Source organism: Amphibalanus amphitrite, unplaced genomic scaffold, assembly GCF_019059575.1.
Source record: "Amphibalanus amphitrite isolate SeventyFive unplaced genomic scaffold, NRLGWU_Aamphi_draft 000166F_arrow, whole genome shotgun sequence".
Taxonomy (NCBI): Eukaryota; Metazoa; Arthropoda; class Thecostraca; order Balanomorpha; family Balanidae; genus Amphibalanus; species Amphibalanus amphitrite.
This window is the reverse complement of record NW_024881661.1, coordinates 687,071-714,345: the sequence shown is the minus strand read 5'-3', so window position 1 is coordinate 714,345 and position 27,275 is coordinate 687,071. Positions and strand designations below refer to the sequence as shown.

The 27,275-nt window shown below is 48.4% G+C and overlaps 1 protein-coding gene across 1 annotated transcript in view; it reads left to right on the top strand.

The window, feature by feature from the left end:
- LOC122383536 (DENN domain-containing protein 1A-like) overlaps positions 1–22,711 on the top strand; it is a 42,537-nt gene extending 19,826 nt beyond the window's left edge. The window contains exons 9-14 of the mRNA XM_043370047.1: positions 304–419; positions 801–915; positions 2,980–3,248; positions 4,419–4,643; positions 11,757–11,880; positions 21,703–22,711. Of these exons, the coding sequence (XP_043225982.1) occupies positions 304–419; positions 801–915; positions 2,980–3,248; positions 4,419–4,643; positions 11,757–11,880; positions 21,703–22,275 (1,422 nt within the window). The 3' untranslated portion in view covers positions 22,276–22,711. The remainder of the gene's footprint in view (positions 1–303; positions 420–800; positions 916–2,979; positions 3,249–4,418; positions 4,644–11,756; positions 11,881–21,702) is intronic.
- Positions 22,712–27,275: the final 4,564 nt, after the last annotated feature.

Sequence of the window (27,275 nt, the reverse complement as noted above, 5' to 3'; positions counted from 1 at the left end):
TTCCCTGAATGACATTGTAGTTCACGTTTGGATCATGTGCGTCATTTTTTGCGAGCTTTGCCGCAAGCTTCCGCTCTCCTAGGCATATGATTTGATAGTGTGGACTCGCCGACACCTGCCTGAGTTATTCAGGCTCAATGCCTATCGTGTTTTTCGGCTCGCAATATTGCTCGTTTCGATTCGAGGTACTGCATTTTGTGTTTACCTCAGCCAGGCCCCCAGCGGAATGAGAGGTAGACCTGCGTTGCGACCACCGGTTGCAATGTTGCCCTGACTCCGGGTCATCATCCCATCCGCCACCAGGTGTCCACACTGAAGCGGCAGCTGAAGAACCCCAACAACATGCTCGGAGACGGTGTGGCCCGCTCCTTCCTGCGTGCGCTCGTTCAGCTGATTGGCGGCTACAGAGACGCCCTCAGGTAACACCCTGTGCTGTCCGCCGCGAGGCTAAAGGACTTAGAACATGATCAATGTAAATCGCCTCGGCTGACTGATTTTCTGATGAACTAGTGTGGCCTTTACGGATCAAACGGGATCGAGGCTGATTGGGCGGGATAGTCAGTCATCAAAAGGTTAATAAATTGTGAGGTGTATAACTTCTCGGAATTGATAAAGATAAATCGGGATGATAATGGTGTTTCCTTCCGTTTTCTTTTTATTTTGGAATATGTTTTATTCACTGCTAATTGCGAGGCAAGATAAATCACAAGCTTCTTTGAACTTCTAGTTTGGAATTCATTCCTGAAGTACTTTTGCCTTACCAAAGAGTCGTGAAGTCATGATTTTTCGCGTTGTTTCAGGTTTCCTCAGGACTGTGCCAAGATCACATTTGACAAGGACGCGTTCATTCAGAGCCGGCCGGCGCACATACAGCCGTTTCTGAAGGAGATGCTGAATCTGCAGATATTCCATCAGGTGGGTGGGCGTCCGCTGCCAGCGACGAGCTAATCCTGGGTGGCTGTGAGTGATGGTTTCTTAGTTCCCCGCTCCTTACATGTATGTGCATCGCTTTGATGTATAATGGAGCGTTTGATAATTACGAGAGCACCACACAAAAAATAAAAAAAAATTAATATCAAAGTACCTATGTAAGTTTTTCATGTGTGTTCCAGAAAGGCAGCGTCAGATCTTTTCATCTTAAGATTGCAATCAAGTGAAGGAGATTTTCAGGTTGACCTAATACTTAGCATAAAACGGAATTTACTAGAGCAGGCTCATCTTCACAACTGCACCATAGGTTGTTTTCGGAGCCGATTGTCATGTCACAAAATGTCAAGCTCACGATGAAGTTCATCGTGTTGATACCCAAACGATGTTTGTTTCAAGACTGGGAATAAAGGTGTTGTATCGCAAAGCCCAACATTTTTATTTACCAGATTTGTTATAAATTTAGTTCTAAATCACGGAAGGTGTGTTCGTTATATGGGGTACAAAGGCTGTTTCTTACTCAGTTAATCATTGTCATAGTACGTCATTAGCGAGAGCGCCTTGTAACTCGACCGGACGTGCGTGACAAGAGTCCGTTTTGAACCGTTTCGGCGCCCGGTAGATGCTGTTTGCAGGAACAGCCTATATTCAGTGCCAGTGAACATGAAATAGTAATAGAATAGAGTCAGACGATGCTGGTGGTCATCGCGTAATGCGTTGGGCTAGGTTGACATGTTTCAGCGTTGAACACTAAATTCCACATTCTGTCCGCTTTTTCAACTGGACGGTCAGAGCTCAAAGGCCAACTAGGCACGTTCCACCCTGCGTGGGCGCTGACTGAGAAATTGCTAGCTATCATTCAATTCATTCATTGGAATTTCTTGGGAAATGACATGCTTCTCCTCTAAATAAATTCCTCTCATAAAACATCGGTTACCGCAGATCTCAATTCTGATATTCCTTCCGTATTTCGGATATCGATAATGACTGAATATTTTGTCATTATTTGAATGGCGTCGGTGCTTTCCCCCATTTTTTTCTGTCCCGACATCGCCATCCTATTTCGGTCGGAAGCCGACGGTGGCGCGCGGCCGCCAAAGCCGTTCTCATGTGGCCCACGTACCGAGGCCAAAAGGTGAGGCCGGCCATATTTCAATGCTGCCCGGACGTGAGCGCATAACCAAGGTTTAGCTTAGCCTTTGCCATCTCGGTCGGATGTTTTCTTAGCGATGATGTGTTTGTGTATTCGAGCAACGTGTTTAGGATGGCCGATCAAATTGCCGCAGATAGCGGGAAATCGGTTTACAGATTCAATACCTGATTGGTCATAAGCGATTTTTTCTGTTCATTGAGATAAATTATTTGCTGATTTTCTGATGCTCAACGTAACTCAGTAAGGTTTAGCGCGTTTGAACTTCGTTTATTGATCCTAAACACAGAAAAGCTTTATAAAAAAAAACATTGAAAGGAAATTTCAAAGAACTTGCTAGCGTCGTCCGAACTTAACCTTCTCATTAGTAATGTGTCATCGCCACACTGTTAACCAAGGCCATATAACCCTGTTAACAAGTTGAATCCAGTCGTAAAGCATCGTTCGTTTGCCGAAACTCAAGGAGCACTTCTCGTGCGTCTATTTTCTTTTGATCCCACTCCTTCCTGACGAGTTACCTAAGTTTGAAAAAGTCTGATGGGAACTGGGCGATCACGTTGCCAGTTTGCATCTAATCCGGTCCGTATCCGGTTTGGATATCTCTCTCTCTCTCTCTCTCTCTCTCTCTCTCTCTCTCTCTCTCTCTCTCTCTCTCCTCTCTCTCTCTCTCTCTCTCTCTCTCTCTCTCTCTCTCTCTCTCTCTCTCTCTCTCTCTCTCCTCTCTCTCTCTCTCTCTCTCTCTCTCTCTCTCTCTCTCTCTCTCTCTCTCTCTCTCTCGCTTTTTTATCAGACCGATTGTGCTCCCTTGTGCTTCGTTGACTCTCCACACTGATGCTTTTATTTTCACCTGTCCCCACCTCCGCCATTGTTCTATCGCTAACCTCGCCCTCCGTCTCCCCCAGTTCATAACGGAACGTCTGGAGATGCTCAACTCGGGTCAGGGCTTCTCGGACGAGTTTGAACTGGAAGCGTGCCTCTACAGCGAGAAGTCGAGCTCACGACTCACACAGCAGTATAAGGACTGGGCGAGCAACTTTCGGAAAGAGGGTGGTGCCTTCATAAAGACAGTACGCAGCAAGACCAACCCGGCACTCAAGAGCGCCGTCAAGGGCGTCAAAGAAACGGGCAAGAGCGGCAGCAAGCAAGTGAGGTCGGCCTACAAAAATATCAAGTGAGTTGCGGGTTGAATGGATGTTCGGTTTTAGATCGGCGTGGAAGCTTTTTATCTGTAGAGCATCAAATTATCGAGCATAGTTAGTTGGGCTGTTTCATCATCAGTTTCTTTTGTGCTTATAGGTGGGACTGTTTTTGTGCTGACTGCTGAATGAATGAATTTAATTTAAATCTAACCTGAAACATAATCATCAAATATGACATTTGGACACTTCAGCCTGATGTTACAAATAGTTACTTCAGTATCATATTTCCATGATTGGTATTCGAGAGCTGTGTTAGTCTGACTCATGTATACGCTAACACGTCCCGCATGTTCCATCTCCCGTGCTACGCCATTTCGCCCTGCTCCTGACACCAGGTGATATCAGCCCCACGGCACCCCTGGATAGCCCATTGCCGGCCCAGCGACGGATCGGAGCCGCCCGTAGGACCATCAGGCTAACCTTTAACGGTGTGCCGGTCGGACCGATATCCGCCTTAGGATTTATGGGTGTTTGATAATAATGAGCCCACGTTCGGGAGCCCGTTTGGGATGGTGTTACATCAGCGTTGGCGGCTGGGTTTCCCGGGGTTCGGCCGGCTAATTTCAGAGGTATATAGGGCACTACCTTGACGCCTAATCATGACTGGGCAGGCCCGCAGCTGATGCTCGGAGTTGGTTTGAACTCGAGATGTGTCCTGATCTGCGGGAAACGTTTCCGTGCATATAACCGTCTGGGGCGGGACGGGCCATCTGAATGAATCGGGATTGATGTAAAAGGCGTGTTGGCATGGGATGGTCAACAGGTATTCGATGGTTCGTTTGTCATAGGTCAAGCTTGATTTTGATACATGTGGAGACCAGTCACGTGTTTAATCGGTGACAGAGTAAATATCTTCGGCTGACTCGTCATACTCGCCAAAAAGATGAAGCACGCTAATTTTGAGATCCCCTGGAGCGACTTGTTCGACGCCAGGCCGACGTGTTACGAGATCGTTTCAGTGTGTATCATTTTCAACATCCCAATGGTATGACGGCCCCCTGTATGTATGTAGCAAGCAATGGCAGGACGGACCTCGCGTCTACCCTCAGGTTTCGTCCGACATCACCCACGTCTCTTCGCTCTGATTATCCTTACGTCTCCCTCCCGAGTCTGCCATTTGACCTCCCGCTCCCCTCCCTCAGGTCACGTCTGAAGGACATCCAGCAGACTCCGGAGGGCGCGCCTGGCGGCCGGCTGGACGAGGAGCCCGCAGAGTCTCAGCCGCGGTCCGCTCCGAGCTCCCCGGGCTCCGCTCGGCCCCGCCGCGGTATCAGTAGAGGCTCCAGTGCGGTCACCTACCGCCGACAGCCCACCGAGCCGCTGGCCAGAGTGGGAGGACGGGCGGCCGCCGCGACACAGAGCGCACAGTGAGTGGAGGGAGGGGGGAGGAGAGGGAGAGGGAGGGAGGGAGGGAGAGAGAGAAAGAACATAGTGCATTCACCATCATATAATCATCATCATACATATATCATTATTACCATCGTCCTCATGCCATCATCATCAACAAGCTTGGTTCAATGTGTACCGCGCTAAGCTGTTTCCCCATTTTCAGTAATTGTTTTCCAAGATAATGTGTATATGGCACACAGCTGCGTCGCATGCTTAGTAAATGCTCTCCTCTGGGATATGTGGTACTCTCTTCAAGTGCTCTGCGTCTGATGAAAAAGACAAGAAGAATGATTGCTTGTCGGGGTAATTTGTGTATCAGGGTACAGGGTACTACGTAGTTTGTGAAGCGTATCTTATAAAAGTCACCATTACATTTGCATTACAGGGAACTGCTTTTTTCATGAGCACATACTTCTATTTATATAGACAAGTCTGGCGTGAGACATGAATTTCCTTCTCGAGAGGAAAATATTTTCGGTATTTGTTCGTTTCTTTCTCTGCATGTCTGTTTTGTTTGTTTGTTTGTTTGTCGGGTCACGTCGGCACAAAGTGGCCGCTCGTTGGGCGTCGCGTTAAGCCGGCGCCTGGGGTCTATTCGGGGCGGCACTACGTCGTTGGCCTGTCTGTTGGCGCTCTACGAGCGGCTGCACTCTGCGGGACGACCGCGGTTCCCGTAACACTCTCAATCGCCGGGCGCCGTTACCGGCTACCGGTCGGTATTACCGGGCGCCGTTACCGGCTACCGGTCGGTATTACCGGGCGCCGTTACCGGCTACCGGTCGGTATTACCGGGCGCCGTTACCGGCTACCGGTCGGTATTACCGGCTGCTGTTACGGCAGCTTTAACGTCCCTATTACCGGGTGCTGTTACGGGAGCTTTAACGTCTTTGTGATCGGCTCTCCGCCGCCCCCGCCTCCGCCCCCGCCTCCGCCCCCGCCTTCAGTTCGGGCGATTCAATCTCTCGCCGAACAGAATGAGTTTGAGCGCAGTTTTCAGCAGAGAGCATGTACGCCCCAACTGCTGGATCAGTTCACAGTTGCTTTTGGATAGTTTGATTGGCAGAGGCATACGAACTCCATTCCATAGCCTAGCGTGGGAAGAAGGTACTGTCCATGACGTTGATCTATGGTTGTCATCTGTAGATTGTGTGCTTGATATCAGTTATAATTGAAATCAACTGACTGGATGTTCTAAATTATCTACTCGAATTGCGCTCCTTTGAAGATTTTAGGACAAAACGCACTTCCCCTCTTCGGCTTTGTCAAACATTCAGCATTTCCGGGGAGTGGGCTTCACAAATTGGCTTGTATTCTGTAACATGGAAGCCGGTAAATGTTCCTGCCGGGAAGACATTACACGACTGTGAACTGGCTTAGTCTCGCAGCTGACTCTACGATGATTAAGGAAGTCTTCCAAATTGCTGTTGCGTTGCCCGTGGGGGACCGCGGGGGCAGCCATGACCTATGTGTAAGGCTGCACTGCGGAGGCTGTTTCCGTGAAAAGCGGAAACGTGACATTCAGGTCGGTTTATTTGTTCATCAAACAATTGCATATGATACGGATTTTCCTCTTGCCATTTATTAAACTTATTCATGGGTTTGTCTATATGTCTTATTTTTTCCATTAATCAGCTTAGAGTGTTTGTCATCGTTCGAACACAATTGAATTTGAATATCATTGTATAATCCGCTACACGAGTATGCTAGCCGTTTCTGCAACACAGGAACGTCTAGCGTACACACAATTTAATTTGGCGTGCAGGAGATAATATAGTTACATTCATCCCCGCCTACATAGACTGGCTCGGCCGGCGTTTTTAAAAAGGAGAGAAAATATACCTGACAATGAATTTAGTCTAGGTATAAAGTACCTACTTAAAGTCTTCAGATATCTGTGTGTCTCAATGAGCTGATAGCTTGGTCATGCAGGCAATGCCGTGAATTTGCTACTTGATAATACGGCAATGTAGCAATAGCATCACTTGGCCAAAACAAGTGATGCCATAGTTGACCATTGTGCCATGTTTTTTTTTATTATAGTCAGTTATCAGTTTGTATCTATTTTGAGTGGAACTATTATCACATCGGCAAGTCATCTTGTACCCCGAAACAGAGGCAAATACAAATTTTCTTAATCGTTTTTTGGCGACATTTCTGATTCTGTAGCATGTAACCTTAGCGCCACTTTGCAATTGCGAGAAGTCAGCTGCATGCATGCTGCGTTACAGGACCTATTTGTTATGCCATCTCTTCCGTTTACGGCCTCAGCTACTTCGTCGACCCACACGATGGCCACCATCGTGTGGGTATTAGCCTCACTGGTCATTTGCTGCACCGGCACTGACCCATACGGGGACGTCTTGTTGCGTCCCTCGATTCGACCGACGGCCGCGATCCATTTTGTGAGGAGGCAGCTTAGCTTTATCGTCGCGGCCTATTGCGATGGAGTGATCGTATTTCGATATTACCCGGATCATTCAGGCCGATTTACGAACAGTTCGAATAAATATAAATCACCGGAGCGACGGTGGCAATGCGTCACCGCTGCCGCCCGACCGCTCGCAACACGCTATTCTTAGCCGGCGGGCCGCGGCTAAATTCGGCCTCGGTAAACTTTCGACGGCCTGTCCGAAATAAGAAAAACGCAAGCCCTGCGGAATGGGCCATGCTTCAATCGAATGCCCCCAATCAGGGAGCGGTTTCCCATATCGGTGGCGCTCTGTGGGGCACACGTAACGCCGTCGCTGCCGGCCGTGGCCGATCGGACGGTCCGTTTGGAGCCGGCGGCGGTTCAACAGAGACGGATGCAGCTCTGTGCGGATTTATTGGGCCGGCTTCCGGCGACCGGTGCAGCGACGCATCACTGAGGAGGGTAAGCGCTCTCACTGCATCTGCATCCGCCTCCGCCTCCGCATCTTGCTCTCGCTAGTTGCTTCCTCTCCCATTCCCTCTCCCGCTCTCTCCCTCTATATCTGTCTCCCTATCTCTTTATTTCTCGCTCTCCCTCTTCTTTCTCTTCTTTTTTCTTATCTCTTCTCTCTTCTCCCGTCTCTCCTCTCTCCTCTCTCCTCTCTCCTCTCTCCTCTCTCCCTCCCTCCCTCCCTCTCTCTCTCCCTCTCTCTCTCTCCCTCTCTCTCCCTCTCTCTCTCTCTCTCTCTCTCTCTCTCTCGCTCCTCCTCCTCCTCCTCCTCCCGCGGTGTGGTGGTAGTGTTGTCGATGTGTCGGACCGACTCCACACACCCTGCCGGATGCCGCGGATTGATTCATCGCCACGATTTGGCGGCTCTCTCCAGCGGGGCTCCCTCTGTGTACGCCGTGGCGGTGATTCGTTTTAATTTGTGTAATGGCCGGCGGCGGGCGCGCGGGGGCGGCCGCCGGCCCCCGGTCGACACCCGGGATGGTGGCTGTACCACACTGATGGGCGCGGCTCAGTCGGGTGTGAACGGAGGGAACGGCAGACTGGGGCGGATGTGAGCAACGGTGATGGGATGAAGGGGTGGGACATGCTTTGGTGCGTAGGGGTGGCACTAAATGAATGATGCATAACTGGGAGGTTTAATGTCAATGGCAAACCTCATCGACAACGACATATTCTTGAAGCATAACATTTTGTTGGATTGTAGTTTACGAGGCTGTCGTATGGATAGTATTGTTAGTGTCAGTTTGTTGTGGTTGCAACTAGCATAAGTATCCACTGTCATCATTAAGTTTATTTTACCCAATACATTCCGGTCTTATGCCTAGACATATCCAGTCCTAGATAGGATCAAGCAGTGGTAAAGTAATTTTTCGATGAAGTGCAGTAGTTAAGTCATTCAATTGATGGGTAAGTCCTGTCCATTCCAAGCAGATGACATAAGCGTCGTTAACCTTCCAGGCGGTGGGGGGGGGGGGCGGGGGGCAGTTTTTGCCCCCCCCCCCTTAGTTTTTTCGATATATCTCGAGAACCGCTGCGCCGATCGTCACCAAACTTTCAGTACCCTCCCGTGAATAGCTATTGCACATTGTGACCAAAAAATTTCCAAAGGCTATGATAGGTTGGACGCTAATGACGGCAGAGTGACGTCATTTCTGCCATTTTCGACCCAAAAAAAGGTTTCGCGAGAAGAGCTGTCAGCCCTACAGCTTTAAAGATATAGAAAAATGTTTCAGACATAAAAGGTGTAGAATTTAGAGGGCTACAAAACTGCTATCTCGTATTTTTAAAATTTTTGGATTTTGACCCCCAAAAAAATAAAAAATAGATTTTTTGAATATAATAGCCGAAAAATCCAAAAAGTTTTTTGAATTTCGAAAAACCGAAATATATGTGATAGTCCCTACCGCCTTCTATCTACATACCAAATTTGAGATCGATACCTCTTTTTTTGGCCAAGTTATAGCGAAAAACTGTTCAAAATTGATGACGTCAAATTTTCAAACTCAATTTTTAGCAATTCTAGACCTCGTAGCGCAAAACAAAGACCACCATTAGACTCCCCGTGACGAGCTGCATCGAATCAATACCCATTTTATGCAAAAATATCAACTATTAAATTTGACCTTTTTTACCTGACCTTGACCTGACCTCCACCAGAAAGTGGCCTAGACCGTACCTGATGGTCTTATAACCAACACCATAGTTGGAAATGAAAAACTGGCCATAAAACATGCATCGCACCACCTTAGTAAAGTTGGGTTAATGTGGTGACCTTTGGTGACCTATGGTGACCTGACCTGTGACCTGACCTGGTATGACCAGTGACCTCTAATAGCAACATATGTACGAGGCAACTGACGCCCTATCGCTGATTTTCGACAAAATGCGTTTTACTCGGTGTTATAGCGCTTTCCCTAGAAGCCCCGTGAACGGTGAAACATTTTATCTTTGACCTGACCTGTGACGTCATCGGTGACCCCGAGGTCAATGAAATTTGGTTTCCTCCGACAAATTTGACAGGACTATCGAACGCCGTTTGAATTTTCCGGATGCGTCCAGTAGTTTCGGAGATACGGGGGGGGGGCAAAAAAATGCCCCCCCCCCCCCCCCCACCGCGTGGAAGGTGGCCGGGAGACCCACCGCCTGCCGGGTTAATCAATCGACTGGCCGTATTTTCAGAAGCGCTCTGCAGGGGCCCGACCCGACCAAATGTGAATGGGAAGAAGTGCACTGGAGAAAGAGCAAGACGGAATGGAGTACGAAGAGACATACAAATAGCGAGTTGGAAAGGAAAAGACTGACAGACAATCGGACAAACAGATAGAGAGGGAAAGATACAGACGGGCTGGCAAACAAACAGAGAGAGGTTAAGACTTATACAAAAGGTACAGACAATATGTAAAAGGTACAGACACGCATACACGCAGAAGCTCAAAGAGACAGATACGGACAGAATCGCTCGCCATCCGGCTCTGTCCGCGGGGTTTCCGTCTATAGCGGAACTCCCGCTGCGGCACCTGGGCCAGCACCCGGCGTGGGCGGCGCCGACCCGGACTTCATTAAAATTTACACCTCACTTTTCATGTAGGTGTCCTGCACAGTCACTTAAGCCGCGGGTTCATTAACCTCTTTTATGGCAGCGTGTGGGAGGCAAAAGGCTTACGACCATACTGGGTGATCGCTACTGAATTCGGTCTATAATTATTCCCGTTTGACGTTGAAGGGAAACGCGGTCACTTTATTCTGCTTGATTTTCTATTCTGGCAGTGACAGTTTGGCGTTTGTGTGGGTCACAATGGCTATGTATGGGCAGTGAATGCGTTGGAAGTGACACTACCATCAATTTCTGTGGTGGTTAGGCGCCCAGTTTGGCAGTGTGCGGTTCCGTTGGTTTTTGCTGTTTCGTTTCTTGGCCTTGCTGGATCAATGTTTCACCCCAAATGGTCAATGTATTCAGTCTTGATGGCATTTGAATCTCAGACCAATCAATCTACTTATGTAACCAGTATAACGCCTTTTGGGGCGACTAACGGAGCGAGCGAGAGGGTGAGCCTTGCACGTGCGAAATTTCGAGGGGGTACCTCCAGCTGACTTGTGCACGGCACCCTACTAACCGGTCTCTAGCGATGTGCCAAATTTGAGCATAATCGGCCCAGCCGTTCTCGAGATCTGGGAGCGACACCCTGCACGTGCGCACGTGCAAAATGGGTCCCAGCTGACTTGTGCACGGCACCCTACTAACCGGTCCCTAACTGTATACCAAATTTGAGCGCAATCGGTCCAGCCGTTCTCGAGATCTGGAAACGACCCCTGCACGTGCGCACGTGCAGCAGCACCCCAACTCTGGCACATGAATATGCAGTGCCTAGTGGGTGCCTACCTACATGCCAACTTTCAGCGCAATCGGCCAAGTAGTTACCGAGATATTGCAACAATTACAAAACTGACACCTCTTCGTTTTGCACGTGGCACGTGCATAAGGGGTCACCCACATGCATCGGGAATAGTCCAATACTTGGTAGAAGGAATGAAGCTACCCTACAAAAATTACCGCATGTAAATCGGTCAAGTGGTTGCTGAGATATAAGCCTCGCAAAAGCGTCCGCACGGCCGGCCGGCCGCTCATACTCAGAAATTTCCGTTAATCTAAGGAAAGACTCCGCTCGCTTCGCTCGCTCCGTAATAATCCCATTATTATGGATTATGTCGGGCGCTGCTTTAAGCGGCTTTGCTTATATCGTGTGTCGAATATTCACTTTACAATATTCACTTTACTCGTTGGTTTGCTTGTAGCCATTCTTATTGTTCCCTTAGCCATACATAAACAGGTCTGTCTATCCCCTCACAAAAATGCGCTCTCACACAGCTACCCCATCCCAGTCGTGCTGCATCTCGTTATCCCCGCCAAGACCAGTCTACCCTTCTAAGCCACCTCAGCCTCAGCCTCTGAAGTGCCCGAAGCCGCTGTTCTGTTCCCGCCCGCCCCCCCCCCCCCTCTGACCAGACCTCTACACCTTTTTAGGCGCAATTTCAATAAGTTAAAGGACAAATTCAAAAAGTTTAAGTTCGAAATGCACGTGAACATTTTGAATTTTGTATTTAGCTTTTTGAAATTGCGCCTAAAATGCTGTAGAACCCAACACCCCTGACCCAGCCGATATACGTGTTTCAGAACGATCAAGTATCACGTGATTGACCCACCAGCGCCGGGATCCACCGAAGAGAATCTGTTTCCTCCCGCCAGCGGACCCAGCCTTTTGGATGAGGTCAACCAGGTGCTCGAACGCATCGAGGAGGTATGTATGTGTAAGCCGATTCAAATGGTCAGCTTCGGGTGTGACGCAGTGTGTGCTCTCCTTCTGGGACAACAACAAACATTCTGGGATAAAGTTTTAGCCGGCTGGGTGCCAAATTTGAAGAGGAATGGTGTTTTTGGTAGTAATTTCTTTTCCAAACTTGTACTTTTCACTCGTAAATTAACGAATGGAATAATGACAATGTGGCATTGTTTCACTCATCATAATTAGTTATTACACCTAAATGGCAATCGGCGTCGGCCGGTTGTCAGTTTGTCGCATACACTATTGCATTTTTCAACGTACGACGCCCACTGTTACAAGCATCGTAGTTAGCTTGCTGCCTTCAGCATCCATGATAAACGTCACGCTGTATAGCTGACCGCTATTGTCGATTGTCGAACGGACGTCTCTGCTTCTTCTTCACACGCCAGTTGCTGCCTCTTCTCTGTCCTCCCCTTCTCTTTCCGTGCGACTGATTGCTATGTCTTTGTCTGGTGGGAGCGGGGTAAAGGTCATGTCGGCGAGCCTCCCGGAATAGGGTGTGGTGGCCATCAGTGTCACATCTGCCCAGGCAGATGATTCGAACTTTCTGGAATCCAGCGAAACTCCCGAGTTTTCCTAACACCCATATTCTGGATAAAGCACGAGTGTTTTTAGTTTATTGCGTCGAAATTCTACCTTCGCTACCACTTTCCTATCAGTCTTAGTGATTACCTTAAGTACTTAAGCCACTTTGTAAAAAATATGTTGATTTATTTCGAAAGGCGTACAAAAGTAACCCGCTTATCGTATTTCCAAGTTACCCTGCGCACAGGAGAGAGAAACTGTCTGTACCCGCGCTCTATATTTATTTGTAACGGCAGCAGCGGCGACAGGCGGCAAACAGTGCAATGTTCAGGAATTACTACAAAGAAAGGCGTCACCGGAAAGGAGAGATGTCCTGACGAGAAGCCCGACATTTGACAAGCACTGGATATGTGCATAAGGTTTTCAGTGGCTGGTGTCTGTGTTTTTCAGACTTGTGGTGCGCTGTCACCGTTGTTTTGGTGTTTGTGTAAGGTAGTGTAGTGTTTCGTGTGCTAAGCTGAGTGTGAGCCGTATGAGAAAGGTCTGATTTGCTGAGGACGTTGTGTGATTATGTTGATTGTTCTGTCTGATGTCAAAGGTCGACTATGTGCCCGATATAGAAGGGTCGTAATGTTGATTCATTTTAAAGGCACGAATACTACTGTCACGAAGACTACCAAACAAGGCATTTGTCTTTCTCGAGGATTCCGAATAAGCATTCAATTTTAAGTAATTACCTACTGTTCAAGCACCCAATCTCACATGTTGCAAATTTAATCAGGTTTGTTTTGTGATGCATGTCATGTCTGTTTTGCTCCGACCGAGAGAAGCGGGTAGGCTATTGCCGGCCCCAGCTCGAGGCTGTCATACACGAGTAACTCGGTAGGCAGCGTGTCGTCTCCACAGTCGTCACTGTGCCTGCAATCTCATCAGCGGCTCGGCCCGGCCCGGCAGGTCACCATGCTGCATCCGGCGACCCTAACCGCACTCTAAAGCCGCCCTCGGCTGTGCTAGGGAACGTGCAAGAACTCGCAATAATCACAGCAGCTCATATGATATGAATGGAGTAGGCATTGCTAGCGAGATGTCTGGGTCTGTGGATTTTTTCGGTTGTTTATTTTGCATTATATTTATGTTTATATTTCATTTCTTTGAATAGGTTCAGTTGTATAAGATTGCTCTGGGTTTATCTATTCAACCATTGTGTTTTCTCAGGTTATGTGCAGGCGGGCCCAGATTATAACATTTTCTTTTTATTGTAATGGTGTTGTCTCTTGAGTTCACAGAACACTGCGCGATGAAAAAATCTGGAGGCTGTGCTACAGCGACCAGTAGCATCGGCTAGCATGTAATACACGTAACAATGAAGCCTTAAAGGGACTATCCCACCTTTAACATGGGGTTTGAGTTGAGATAGCCAAGTTTGTGGCGAGGTTCAGAAACCACTATCTATCTAGGTTGCAACCCCCGCGGCCTCTTGGTGTTGAAGAAATTCGTTCCCTTCATTTGAAAATGGGCCTTGCGCAAGGCCCTATCTTCAACATGGAGCGACCGTTAGTGTGACGTCACCTCGTTTAGTCATTCTGATTTAAATGGGTTTGTTCGTTGAAAAATCGCTTAAAACTTGGTCTGAACTTTGTTGTGGTGCCTACAGAGTAAAAAGAATCAGCTTTATGACAGTAATGTGGCCTGGGGAAGGAGGTAATTTTGGGCTGTGACGTCACATATTTGAAAGTTTGTGTTTGGAATATGGGAAGCCTAAGATGTTTAATGAAAAATAAATGCCAGAACCGTGTTCCTGGTCATCCAATCTATAAAGTCGGGCACAATTTAACTGGTTTTAACAACATTTTAGAAGGTGGGATAGTCCCTTTAATAATTCATCTCGCAGCCGATGTAAAACGAAATGAATCTGTTTTAACGAGACGATGACACCAAAGACTCGACGCGATTGTGGCACTGGAAAGGCTAGGCACGATTTGGAATAGATTTTCACTGACACACTGACCTCATAGCGAACAGAGTGAATTAATGTGTGAATTTATCGCTCTTTGGTCTCATTAATGCTGCGATTTGGTGGCGGCAGAAGTTGGTAAAGTACTTGTAAGGCCATCCTGATTCCTGGTGAATGAATTGATAAACCGCAGTGGTATTCCATGCAACGAATCATAAGCTTATGAGATACAGCTCCTCCTGAACAATACACCTTTTTGCATTTGAATTCAGCCATTCGCCATAACTGTTTGGGATCCATTTCGACAATCGGCATTGAGCGCAACTATTCCGGCGTGGTGTGTTTCATTTCAGCCATTCAGCAAAACAGATTGAACACTGAAATGAGCGTTCTGTAAAACAGTTTGACACTTCGCTAGACTTCGGCATCGAGCGAGCCAGCTCGGCATATGACGAATAATTTCGACCATTGACGATTTGTTTTGCACAATGTTGAACCATTCGTTCAATGTCGAGTTATAGAGGAAGATCGCCGAATAGTTTTGCACAATGGTGATTCTTTGTGACCAACCGCCCATTTGTAGCGCCACCTACATGGCGAATGTGTGCAAATGTTTTGCCCAATGGTCAAAAACTAACGCAAAAAGGTGTATTAAAATGCGGTCCAAGTGAGAGTTTCCCGATCCATTGTCAGTTTTGCAGTGGGGCATTACCCGTTATGTCCAATGCCGCCCAATACGCTGCAAGAACATGACAATTTTCCCGAGTGCACTGTTTATCCTGGATGACGGCTCCAACACTCTTGACTTCAGTTTTATGTCTACAATATTGTGTATTGTATTCGTCTCTGGGTCTGACCGCTCCAGTACCTTGTCCAGTCTGTCGACTCCAGTATTGTCCATCTCTATGGCCGACGACTGTATCGTCCGTCCTCATGTCTTACGGCTCCAGTGCAGTATTATCAGTCCTCGTGTCCGTCTCTCTGTCTGACGGTTCCAGTACTGTGTCTGTCTCTCTGTCTGACGGTTCCAGTACTGTGTCTGTCTCTATGTCTGACGGTTCCAGTACTGTGTCTGTCTCTCTGTCTGACGGTTCCAGTACTGTGTCTGTCTCTCTGTCTGACGGTTCCAGTACTGTGTCTGTCTCTCTGTCTGACGGTTCCAGTACTGTGTCTGTCTCTCTGTCTGACGGTTCCAGTACTGTGTCTGTCTCTCTGTCTGACGGTTCCAGTACTGTGTCTGTCTCTCTGTCTGACGGTTCCAGTACTGTGTCTGTCTCTCTGTCTGACGGTTCCAGTACTGTGTCTGTCTCTATGTCTGACGGTTCCAGTACTGTGTCTGTCTCTCTGTCTGACGGTTCCAGTACTGTGTCTGTCTCTCTGTCTGACGGTTCCAGTACTGTGTCTGTCTCTCTGTCTGACGGTTCCAGTACTGTGTCTGTCTCTATGTCTGACGGTTCCAGTACTGTGTCTGTCTCTCTGTCTGACGGTTCCAGTACTGTGTCTGTCTCTCTGTCTGACGGTTCCAGTATTGTGTCTCTCTCCGTCTGACGGTTCCAGTATTGTGTCTGTCTATGTCTGATGGTTCCAGTATTGTGTCTGTCCCTGTGTCTGACGGCTCCAGTATTATGTCTGTCTCTATGTCTGACGTCTCTGTCTCTATGTCTCTACGTCTATGTCTGACGCTCGCCGTCCGGCAGCGAGCCAGCGAGCGGCGTGCCTCGTCGGACGAGCGTCCGCGCACCCCGCGCGCCGCCCCCGCCCGGCCCAGCGTGCCGCCCCCGCCCGTGCCGCCGCCGCGACTTCGGCGGCGCCGAGACGAGGTACCGTGTCGCATGCCGCCCCCGCCCCCGCCCCCGCCCCCGCCCGCGGCACCAACACCCGGCTAGCAGCTAACGTGCACAGCGGCCACAGCTCTCTGTCTCGGTGGTTTTTGACGCTCTCGGTTGGTTGAAGTCGGCGGCCGGGCGTGTTGCGCTCTCCGCTGCCTGCTGCGGTCCGCTAAGAGCTTGGTCCGTCGGTATGACGGTCTGTCCGAGGACAAGCTACGCTCAGATAACGGTCTGCTCCTATCTGTGAATGCCACGCCGAAGCTGTGTGTGCATTGCCATGCTGCACCTTTCTTAACCCGCGCTGTGTGAAGAGCCTTTTGGCTAGTTTAGTTTCAACGGCATCGGTCAGTGAACCCTGTCGGTGAAGCCTGCTGCTGGAAGTTCGCTCTTTTTTTTGCGATACCTGCGTCACTGGGACTCCGGTGTGCCAGACACACGCCCAGTGGGAAATACACGCCGTTCTGTGTTTGTCCTTGGCTCCCCAGGCGGTGCTGAACCAACAGGTCGCCGAGACCAGCTGAAAACAGAGCTGTGTGAGACAAAGGGACCTGCGAGTCGTTTGATATCGTTTGACACACCTCTAGGGCCTAGACTAGAGGTGGCAAAATGTGGACCCGGGGACCCGGTCTATGGAACCGGTCTGGACCCGGATGGGTCCAGACCGGGTCCCCCAAAATATTTGGCCGGGTCCAACCGGGTCCTATCATTTCCCTGTGCTTTATGGTAAATATTAATATCTTTTATGCTTTGGCAAACATAGTCATAGTTGATGCAGTTTCAAGTTCATAAGTCCCAATGCCACTTTTGAATTTTAATATTCCTGCAGATTTGAGATTGGGCTACCTATTCTAAAGCATACTGGTCAGTCTTGCTTCAATTTCTTATCTTGTCACCTACAACAGAATAAACAAGTTCTAAGTGCTAGCAATCCATAAAACATTTCACCAAATGTTTGTACGGATCACTTCCATTCAGTTTGCTGTACAACACCTAGCAATATTTTGAGCTGAACATATCAAATATCAATAACATATGTAAGTTAGAAGCCAGTAGGTATGACTGAAATCCATTTATAAATGGACACAAATCCAATTGAAGCAAGGCTGACCAGTGGCATTCTCACCTGCCTTTTCAAAAACATTGACATATCAGTCACTATGCCCACCGGAAATCGGAGTTCATGTTTGATATTCAAATGCATTTCATAGCTCAAACAGCTTTGAAATTATTTCTATCACGGCCAGAAGACAACTCATAAAACCAACATGCCCTTGCATAAATCCGTAAAGCTCAAAATGAATCCAAGGCAAGGCCAAATAACCCAAGGCATTCTACAGAAACCGTGGTATTGACCAGAATTTTAGCCAGCTTGCGCCGCATGGTGGCGCTAGCAGAGCGTATTATACATATAGCGCTCTACTAGCGCCATCATACGGCAGCAGCTGGCAAAAAACTGAGTCAATACCAATGCCATTCTCGAAGGCCAATGATTCCGTGTTGATGTGAAAATGGCGCAATTGAGCGTCATATATGCTGTGCCTTACGCACGCTTATCTACTGCATAAAGGTTACAAATTTGGAACACGTTCGGGAAGAAATCAGGTAAGGCTCAGAACCCTTGGTATTTATTCTATATCTAGGTAGTAACAACAAAATGTAGTTTGTTTTCTACGTTAATAAATTGGCAACCTTGCAGTACTTAAAAGTTTTTTGCCATTACGATTTTGCAGTACTTTAACCCCAACAAAATTTTGCAGTGATTTAACGTCTGTTTTGTCCTTGCATTGCTATCGTGTCGACATTTCTGGCGGACCTCACAAAGTTTTGATGTTTCTATTTTGATTTTGAATGTTTTCTCGTTTGGGGCCTTGGATAGTTGATAATATTTGTAAGGACTAATGAATTTAATTCTAAAAACGAATATCTTTTACCAAAATATTAGAAAAGGTATGTATCAGTATGGTTATCTTGTTCCATGTTGATGTTAGGTTCTGACTAGTGAAGGCACTGCTCCATGGATCCCCAGTTCACATTTTTAGCAGCTGTAGTAAAAGTGGCTTAGGTTAGCATGAAATTCATTGGTCTTCTTACTTCTTATATTCTTAAATATGACCTGAATCTGGTTCTAAAATACAAGCTGTGAAGCGAAGTGAAATGACCATGGCATGAGTTTTTTACTTTGCAACACAAGTATGCCCAATTGGAAAGAAACTTTTTTCTTCTTGCTATACCTACAACTGTACACAATTTTCATAATGAATTTCGGGAACGGGTCCATCTGGTTCCAACACTGACTTAGACCGGGTCTGACCGGTTCCAGAAATGTGCCAGTCAGACCGGGTCCGGGTCCGGGTCCCAAAATTTTCCAGTTTTGCCACCTCTAGCCTAGACCTTTCAACAGCAGCCAACAGAACAGATAAACCTTAATGTTTGCCAGTGCTCTGGCGAGGAACATGATAGATACAATTATAAAAAAGAAAAACATTGACCTTTTTCCTCGAATCTATAGCAAAATTAATGAAAAATCACCTTTTTATTTACGTGATATTTCGGCCAACAGACCATTATCAAACGAAAGAAAGAACAAACATGTTGTTCTTTCTTTCGTTTGATAATGGTCTGTTGGCCGAAATATCACGTAAATAAAAAGGTGATTTTTCATTAATTTTGCTATAGATTCGAGGAAAAAGGTCAATGTTTTTCTTTTTTATAATTGAACAGATAAACCGGTCAGGTTATTCGTTTGCTATTCGTAAGAACGGATGATGATTTTATACACACAAGCGTTTGATCTAAATGATTGAAAGTGACAAAATGTTGATATTACGGACTCAGTGCCAATGTGTCACTGTCGTTATTATGCTGATTATATTCAAGTTGAGTATCGTGTAGGTCATTGCGAAGGGAGCATCTAGGGCTGCACGCAGGTTTCCGATCGATCACACCTTTGCCTCCACTGCATGTTCGCGTTATGACTACGCAGGTGTTCAATGTGCATGATGCTGTCTTCCGCTTTTTGTGCTTTCCAAATGAGACGAGTGTCCTTTCCGCAATGCTTAGATGACTGACTCACCAAAGACGACACAATGCTGGTCGTTTTACACTAGTCGAGCATTTGACAATTCCTATTCCGTCGCCCACTATCGAAACATTTAGGTAGAAGTGCTCAGAAAGACTTCGAAAAGTGCCGGGTGCGTTTGGGCAATCCATGCAATGGTTATTGGTTAGGCAGTGAGTTCGCAGTCAGTATACAGGGTGTCCCGAAATTGATACGCGGTTGTTTTATCCTCAATAACTTATAAAGTGCTCGAATTTATTTCACGGCTTATATGTTATCATAGTCCCCATTCAGCTGCATACACGGCCTATTGCACTCTAGCTTGTCACGTTTCAGGTTGTCAAGAGCCTCTCCTTTGAAACAACGCCATGCCGTTTATATCTTCTGAAACAGCCTCTTCTCTGAGCTAGCCCGTGGAAGCTTGCTGAGCTCCTTTCTGACGATCGTCCAGATAATTTGGATCGAGGACAGGTCCAGACTGTTGCCAGACCATGTCCCCTTCTCCCAGAGGCCTGGGAGCCTCGCTCGGCACTAGTCCTGGGTCTTCCTGGCGTGATAAGCTGGAGCCCTTTCTTGCTGGAAAATGGCCCTAGACATGTCCGACAAAAGTTTGACTCTGGTTTTTGAACCATTTACCTTTTCCCTCAGCATCTTTGTGGCATCAGTCTTCTTCAGCAACTCGCTGACATAGTAATAAGCAGTCACGGTCTGTCCCCGAGGCACCTCGTGAAGCTCAGAGCGCCTCTGTAGCTCATCATGCTCCAAATGAGATTCTTCAGCAGACGTTTCACCGTCTCGACAGCGGACTCCTCAGAGCTGCCGTTGGCCCACATTTCGATCGTTCTGGCAGTTAGGGGCTTAGAGACCACAAAGGGCACCTTGTCAATGAAAAGGACGCATCTCCAGTCCTGAATGGTCCAGTTTTTGTGGGTCTTGGCGAAATCCAGCTGCCTGCACTTCTGGACCACGGTAGGCCAAGTCTGCATCCTGAAGCTGAGCAGCTTCAGCTTCAAGATAGTCTTCAAATACTGGTGGAGGGTTGATTTGGATGCTGGGACATGCATCTCATTCAGTTTTTTTGTCAGCGATGTTGAATGGTGCATTTTAAAGGTCGACTTTGCAATCACGATTTTCGCCACTCGGCTCAAGGCAGTCTTCCGCCCTTGAACTGTGCTGTTCTTGAGTGTCTCTCCTGATCGTTTGCGGTCCATCCAAAGTTTAATTGTCGCAGAGTTGACGCCCAATTCTCTGGCATCCGGAACCTGGGTCACACCGTCCTTGATCATCCCCACCGCGCGGTAGCGGATCGGTAGTTTGTGCCTTTTCACTTTTGGTGATATGCAGTTTCTCCACGTTCCCTGTCTGGACAAGAGTGGCCTCCCGCGCCCACTACCGGCCGCGGTCGGGTTAGCCGCTTGGTTCACGTGATCGTGTGACCAGCAAGATGTCAGCGGTCCCAGAGCCGGTAAAATTGCAGTTGTTCAGCACTCGGGAGGGACAACATAACATGCGGCACCAGCCGCGCATCAATTTCGGGACACCCTGTAGGCTTATTTCAGTAACTAAGTTACCTGCCATTTAACGACTGTATTGATATTTGATGCCATAACATTATCAAATATCAAATACTAAGATACATTATCATAGCTATTTAAGTCACTTTGCTGGGCTTCGAGAGCGATCCAGCTGGATAACAGTCGCGTTGAGCTCCTTTTCAGCCTAAACTAATGGCTGAAATCTTCCTGCGGGCTGTCTCGCTGATTTCATTGTTTCTTTCGTGGTGCTCGGCATGCTATTTTTGCTACTTGTACCTACTTGGTGTGTAGCCGGATCTTTCTGTCGACTAGCTTTCTGCCTTACCACCCTACTGCGCACCTTTGTCTCGCTTGTGAAAGGCCATTTCTGCTCTCCGTCGGCTCTAAGGTGCAGATATTTTGGGTGGTGTTTGTAGTGAATGCCTGCGTGCTGTCTGCGATGTAGTAGTTTCTCGGTACAGTGACAAGGCTTTGATCTTATAGACCTTATAGTCTTGCCGTGTGCAATACGAGGTGTTTGATCAAGTATGTCTCCTGTGTGATTAGAGGTGCTGATGTTTTGATGTAGTGTGAATAGCACATCAAGGACTTCTGGCCTTTTCTATCGGTTTCTTCTTCTGCTGCATTACATCTGGGTGGTTATGTTTCTAAGTATTGCTAATCACTTGACGAAAACTGCCGAGCTCATCTCTCCGCTTCGTTTAAATTGAAGTCGGTGCTATTTTCTTCTCTCTTTTTCGCCGCTGTTCAGACGAGGTTGAGCTTCTGAATCAATACCCTCTCATCTTTGCTACCCCCCCCCCCCTCACTAACACGCACGCACACACAGCACGCATTGTACTGAGCTGACCCCTGCTGCCGTATCTGTGTCCACAGAACAAGGAGACGGACCTGATCCGACTCGACTCGGCCGAGGACGAGCTGGTGTTTGACCCGCTGCGGGCCCGAGATCGCGCGAGCTCCCTGGCGGGTCCGGCCGCCGTGCCGCCGGCCCCCCTACCCTGCCCGGCACCCCTGATCGGCCTGGGCCCCTTCAACGGCGTGCGGCCGGCTAACGGGGCCGTGCACAACCCCGTCTATCCGTTCTGTCAGCCAGGTCTACAGACGGTGGGCGTACCGCTGGTGGCCGGCGCCGGCGGCTACCCGCTCTCCGGCAGTCGCTCGGCGGCCAGCGTGCTCTCGGCCGCCCCCGCCCCCGCCCCCGCGCCAGCCCCCGCGCCGGCTCCGCGCCGCCAGCCGGTCCGCCAGCCCAGCCAGAGTAGCGAGGAACTGCTCAAGGAGTACGGGCTCGACTTCAGCCGGCTGGCTGTGAACGAACCGCACAGGGACCCGGCGGCGCCGCAGCCACCCGCCCCCGCCCCCGCCCCCGCCCCGGGCGGGTTCCCGGCGCCCGCCAAACCGCCGCCGCCACTGCCGCCAAAGTCCACACGCTGGACAACATTCGAGTGATCAAAGCTTTATTGGGGAACGGAAGTAAGATCTGGTCTGCCGCGTCGTGTTGCGTCGGATACTGCTCGGAGCATGCTCGTTTATATTATGCATGCGCCAATGCAATTGTGATGTTAACATTTGCTTCCAGTGACGCTGGATTGTGATCGATTTTTCGCGAATATTTAAAGGCTTTGCTGTGCTCAAAGTGTAGCGACGATAAACGTGGGTTTATTATACTGCGTCGCAGTCTTACTTGGTACGGTAGCCGCGTAGTCAGATTTTACTACACATTTGGTAGCCTGTGGCCTTTGGCTTGGTATTTATTGTGTTTGTGATCCTCGGTAACGTTATACGAAGCAACTCTGCTAATATTATGTTCCATGAGTTAACGGTCTCATCTTGTACGAATGCCGGCAGTATGTATTAGTTCTCAAATAATATATGTCTGACATGGTTATGTGTCTATGTGTTGCAGCATGGGTTCCCACACATTTTGTTTAGATGGTATTGCCATCTGCATTGTGACTTTTTAGGGGGGGTGGATAAAATGGTGCGTTGTATGAGCCACAAGGCAATGCAATTTTCTCGCCATTTATGATGCATTATGAATAATGTGGTGGTCAGTGGTCACTACTAAACCATTGGTCATGGAGTGCAAACGAGCCCGTCGTTGGTTTTATTTCGATCTGCAGGTAACTTCTTTAGTGAGAGGAAAAATACGCCCTACTCGGGATGCGTAAATGACACTCGCCTGAAAGGACCACGCGCATTGCCAAGACATCTAACGCTTGAACATTATGAGTTACACTTACCAAATGTAGCTTGGCACTGTTCGACTGTGCGTCTGTCTCACTCCATAACTCCAGAATGTCATCTCTGTGCTGTTGATGCACGATTGTGCGGCCCATGCTAGTCGCGTACGTCACTCAACAGCCGACAGAACGACCGTTCGTCGGCTCTAACTGGGTTATCCAATCTGGCATTTGAATTCAGATTAGGCGAATTCTGTTTCGATTCGCCAAGCTGGTGCGTTGTAGTGTGACGATGTCAAAAGAGCTTTGTTTTGGGCCCTTTCAGTATGGATAACGCTTATCAAGGAGCTATCGTGGCTGGCTAGTGTGATAAAATTAGCCAAGAAAATCTAACAGCCAATATGGTCCAAAATTGCTGTTCCCCAAAAGTTGCATTTTTGAAGGGCATGCCGTACCTACGCGGTTTTTTATTTCCCCTTTAAGTGAAAGTTGGCGGGTTCACCTCATTCAATCCTGTAACAGCATAATTAGATATTTGAATGCATTTGTAATAATTTGCTTAGGTATTATTTACATCATCATCATACCACATGTAATACATTTGAAACATTTGCATTATGTTCATTGCTCAGCCCCTACTGTTTTTGCTTAACATTATCCTTGGACAAAAGCACGTCAGGCACTCGTAAGGCCGGGATGTAAGAAAGAGAGAAAGTGCGATCGTGGGTTATTTGGGGACGTGTAATCGGCTTTGTGACGGATCACCTGAACAGAGTGGTCCCCAAACTCGGCTAATGCCGCTGATAAACGAGGGCCCTTATCTGACAAAAATAACTACCGAGTACTGAGTGTTGCGATGCATGAGCAGGACGCATAAGACTCGCGTCCGTCGGCATGGTCGGCTGCCGGAATGAACAGAAACAAAGAACAGGACAATCATATGAGGTTAAGCACGAACTTAACTCAGGCGCGTAACCACCACTGGGGACACTGGGGACCGGTCCCCAGTAACTTTTGGGTTACTGGGGATCGTCCCCAGTAAAACCGACGACCTCAATTTGCTTGAATAGCCAAATATTGTCTCTAAATCGACGTGAAGAGTAATATGTAGTCAACGGAAAACAAAACTGGATGTTTTGTTTAGCCAGCGCCCGGGTGGGCCTCTCAACCAACTTAGCCATGGTGGGGGGGGGGGGCTTTTTGGCCACACCAGATTACCTAAGCAAGCTAGAAAGACGCGGTAAGAAGCAGCAGATAGCTCGCTACAGTATCTTTCAGAATTACCTATGTCATTTTTGATCAAGTCATCGCTCAGGTCACTGGAGGTCACCAAAGGTAAAATTTTCACAAACTTTTATTCCCAATTTTGACAACTTTTCACAAATTGGCGCATACGTCAGGAACCAATAGAGCTGCAGTGCTGCGGGAAAGCGCATTCGATAGCTTTTTCAAAGACCTTTCTGAGCAATGTTCTCAGTTTTGACCTAAGGTCAACGGTTTAGCTTCCAGGTTGGCGTTTTGCGGGAAAGGTTTTTGTATCATAACTTTTGACTCAAAAATAGCATGGCGCTGATTTTACCGGCATCGCGTTGGTCTCGTCGAGACGCATGGAAGGAAAAGGTCATGTTGCATGTCATGCGATTGGTATTGTTGAGTTGAACACATCCATGGTGTTTGCGCTCTAACATATTTCTACCTAAAGTAATGGTAAAAAACTGTTGGAGATGTTTCATGACCTGAGATGATCTCAGAGGCATAGAAGGGGTCACAGGTGCAATTTTCCGGTTCAGTGTGTCATGTTTACCTGTGTCGGTGCGCGCCGCGGTTGTGCTTACACGCGCAACAAAACAAAAAAATGGCAGGTGTGGCCAAAAACGCCCCCCACCATCTCCCCCACACACACTCGGGCGAAGGCTGATCCTGAAATATTATATTTGGTCTTCGCGGCCTTCCATGTGGTCCCCAGTAACTTCAGACTCGTGGTTACGCGCCTGACTTAACTCTGGGGGTGGACCTCCCGCAAAGTCGTTGCGATTTTACTTCGGAGGTGGCTCAGGCTCCGACGGCTCAGGGCTGACGGCTCAGGCTGTATAGAGTGGATATGGGAAAACCGGCAGGAGCCTTTTGTATTCGAATGCTCGTCTCTGAAAGGATATTTTGTGTCGAATCTGTTATTAAATATGTGGTCAGCCGTAACAAGACGCTAGCTGCCAAACATGCCATTTCTGAAGTGTCGGGTCTGTTGTGGGGCCGTCGGTTTTCAGCGCTGCCATGCTGTGCCGCCGTGCGGGGGTGCACTGCGGGACAGTATACCACTTCAGTGTGCGGCTGCGCTGCCGGCCAGAGGCATCGATAAACCCATATCCCTAGCGGTAGAATCGGCATACTACCTACATATTTTCGTAGATAGCTATCACGGTGGTGAATTCTCTTTTACTTTCTCATATCGTTATTCTGCAGGTACTCGGCAGAAGTAGCACGGTTCGGCGTCTGAACAGTTGCATTGTGGTAAATTTGCTAGCAACTCTCCTCCATGTAACGGTAACGCCGCCTTAGTAGATCAGTCACTTGAGTTCATATAGCTCTTCATATATTGGCATGATCTCTGATCTCATATCATGACTATCCTAGTCTGTTCTGGAAAGTGTGACGCAGCGACGACAATATTCTGTCTAGGACGAGCGGCGGGAAACCGATCAGCTCGGTTATGTGTGGCACACAGTTTATGCGACCGATATGGTAGCCCGACACATGTTAACCTTTGATCAACAATTTTATCGAGATAAGAGATCATAATATCATTGACAATAGCCGACCTATTTGTGCCCAAAGCCTGCCGGTTTGGGAAACCAGTGCTGTTCTGGAAACCAAATAACTAGGCGAAAGTGGTGACCACGTTGCATTCCCCCTGGCAGTAAGTCTCACATTAAAGGCATGTATTCGGTTTCAGTATCAATAAAAAATGTCGCTCACGGAATCTTATGACGTCATATTATGAGTCGCGACAACTTAAGCACCGGAAACGGCTGCATAACCTCGATTATTCACAGAGTCCTGAATAAAGCAGTGGCAGTATCACTGGCGAGAAGCACGCATCCTGCATCATTCACCGCTCCCTGGATGACGTGCTTGCGGAGCAATTGATCCGGCTCGTCATATTTCTTGACCCTACATAAACCTTGGCTGGGTGAACTTTCATGCACTATCGACCACACATTGAATTGGCAGTGACCTACGCCGTATGCATATGGTTTCTGTTGAGACCTAACGACGACGTCGACTGATCGGAGGTCAGTACGTTGCATGGAAGCCTTGTGGACTGTAGCACCAGACGGGGGATTTTGGTCGGACGTTTCACTGGATCCGCTAGATCTCGTGAGCGCCGGACGCTCATGAAAAACATTGAGCCCACAAATCGCTCTGGTACGACACAGCAGTACTCATGGAATTCGAGGCTCGACAAAGTGCAAAAGGCGGATCATGCGAATGATGTAACTTGGACATTCATTTGGTAGTGGTGACCTACTTTTGCTGTGTTTTATACAGTAGCGGCGGAACACCTTCAATTAAGGGGGCACTGCCGACTTTTGGTCCCATTCTTTCCATGTAACGTCCATAGGGCTAATGTTAAAATGCCAAATTCAAGGGGGGCACGGTGCCCCGGTGCCGTCCCCCCCCCCCGTTCCACCGCCTATGGTTTTATACAACCGAAATGTACACGAGCATGACGCATAGAATTTCAAGCCTTGCAGCTATGGTGACGCGATTTCAGCGGGGGTGTTGGCGGGGAGGGTGGGGGAGGGGAGGGAACTGAAAACACCCGCCGCAGGCGCACGAACAGATGGAAACAGAAAGAGACTGAGCGTCGGCGTGCCCGGCGGGCCGACTGTCTCATCTAGTCAGCGCGTCCCGCGGGTCCCGGCTAATCAAATCGCTGCCCGCCGGCCGGCCGCGTGGGAGAAACTCTCTTCAACGGGATCAAGTTCGGGCCGGCGATGAAAACAAATATTCCCGGCGCACCTGGATACATCAGCCGGTGCGGCGCTGTTCGCGGCGCCGCCGCCGCGGTCCCAGCGCACAGCGCGCCATTCGCTGAAATGTCAGCTGCACGGCGACGACCGCTGCACAGACGCAGAGGGCGAGAATGTAGAGGAAACGGTGAAGATGGCCGCCATGTCAGGTCGTGTTGTGTGTTATTTTTAACACTGCTACTGGCTTAGCTCAAGCCTAACAATTTTATTGATTATTGTGACACTGTGCTCCGTC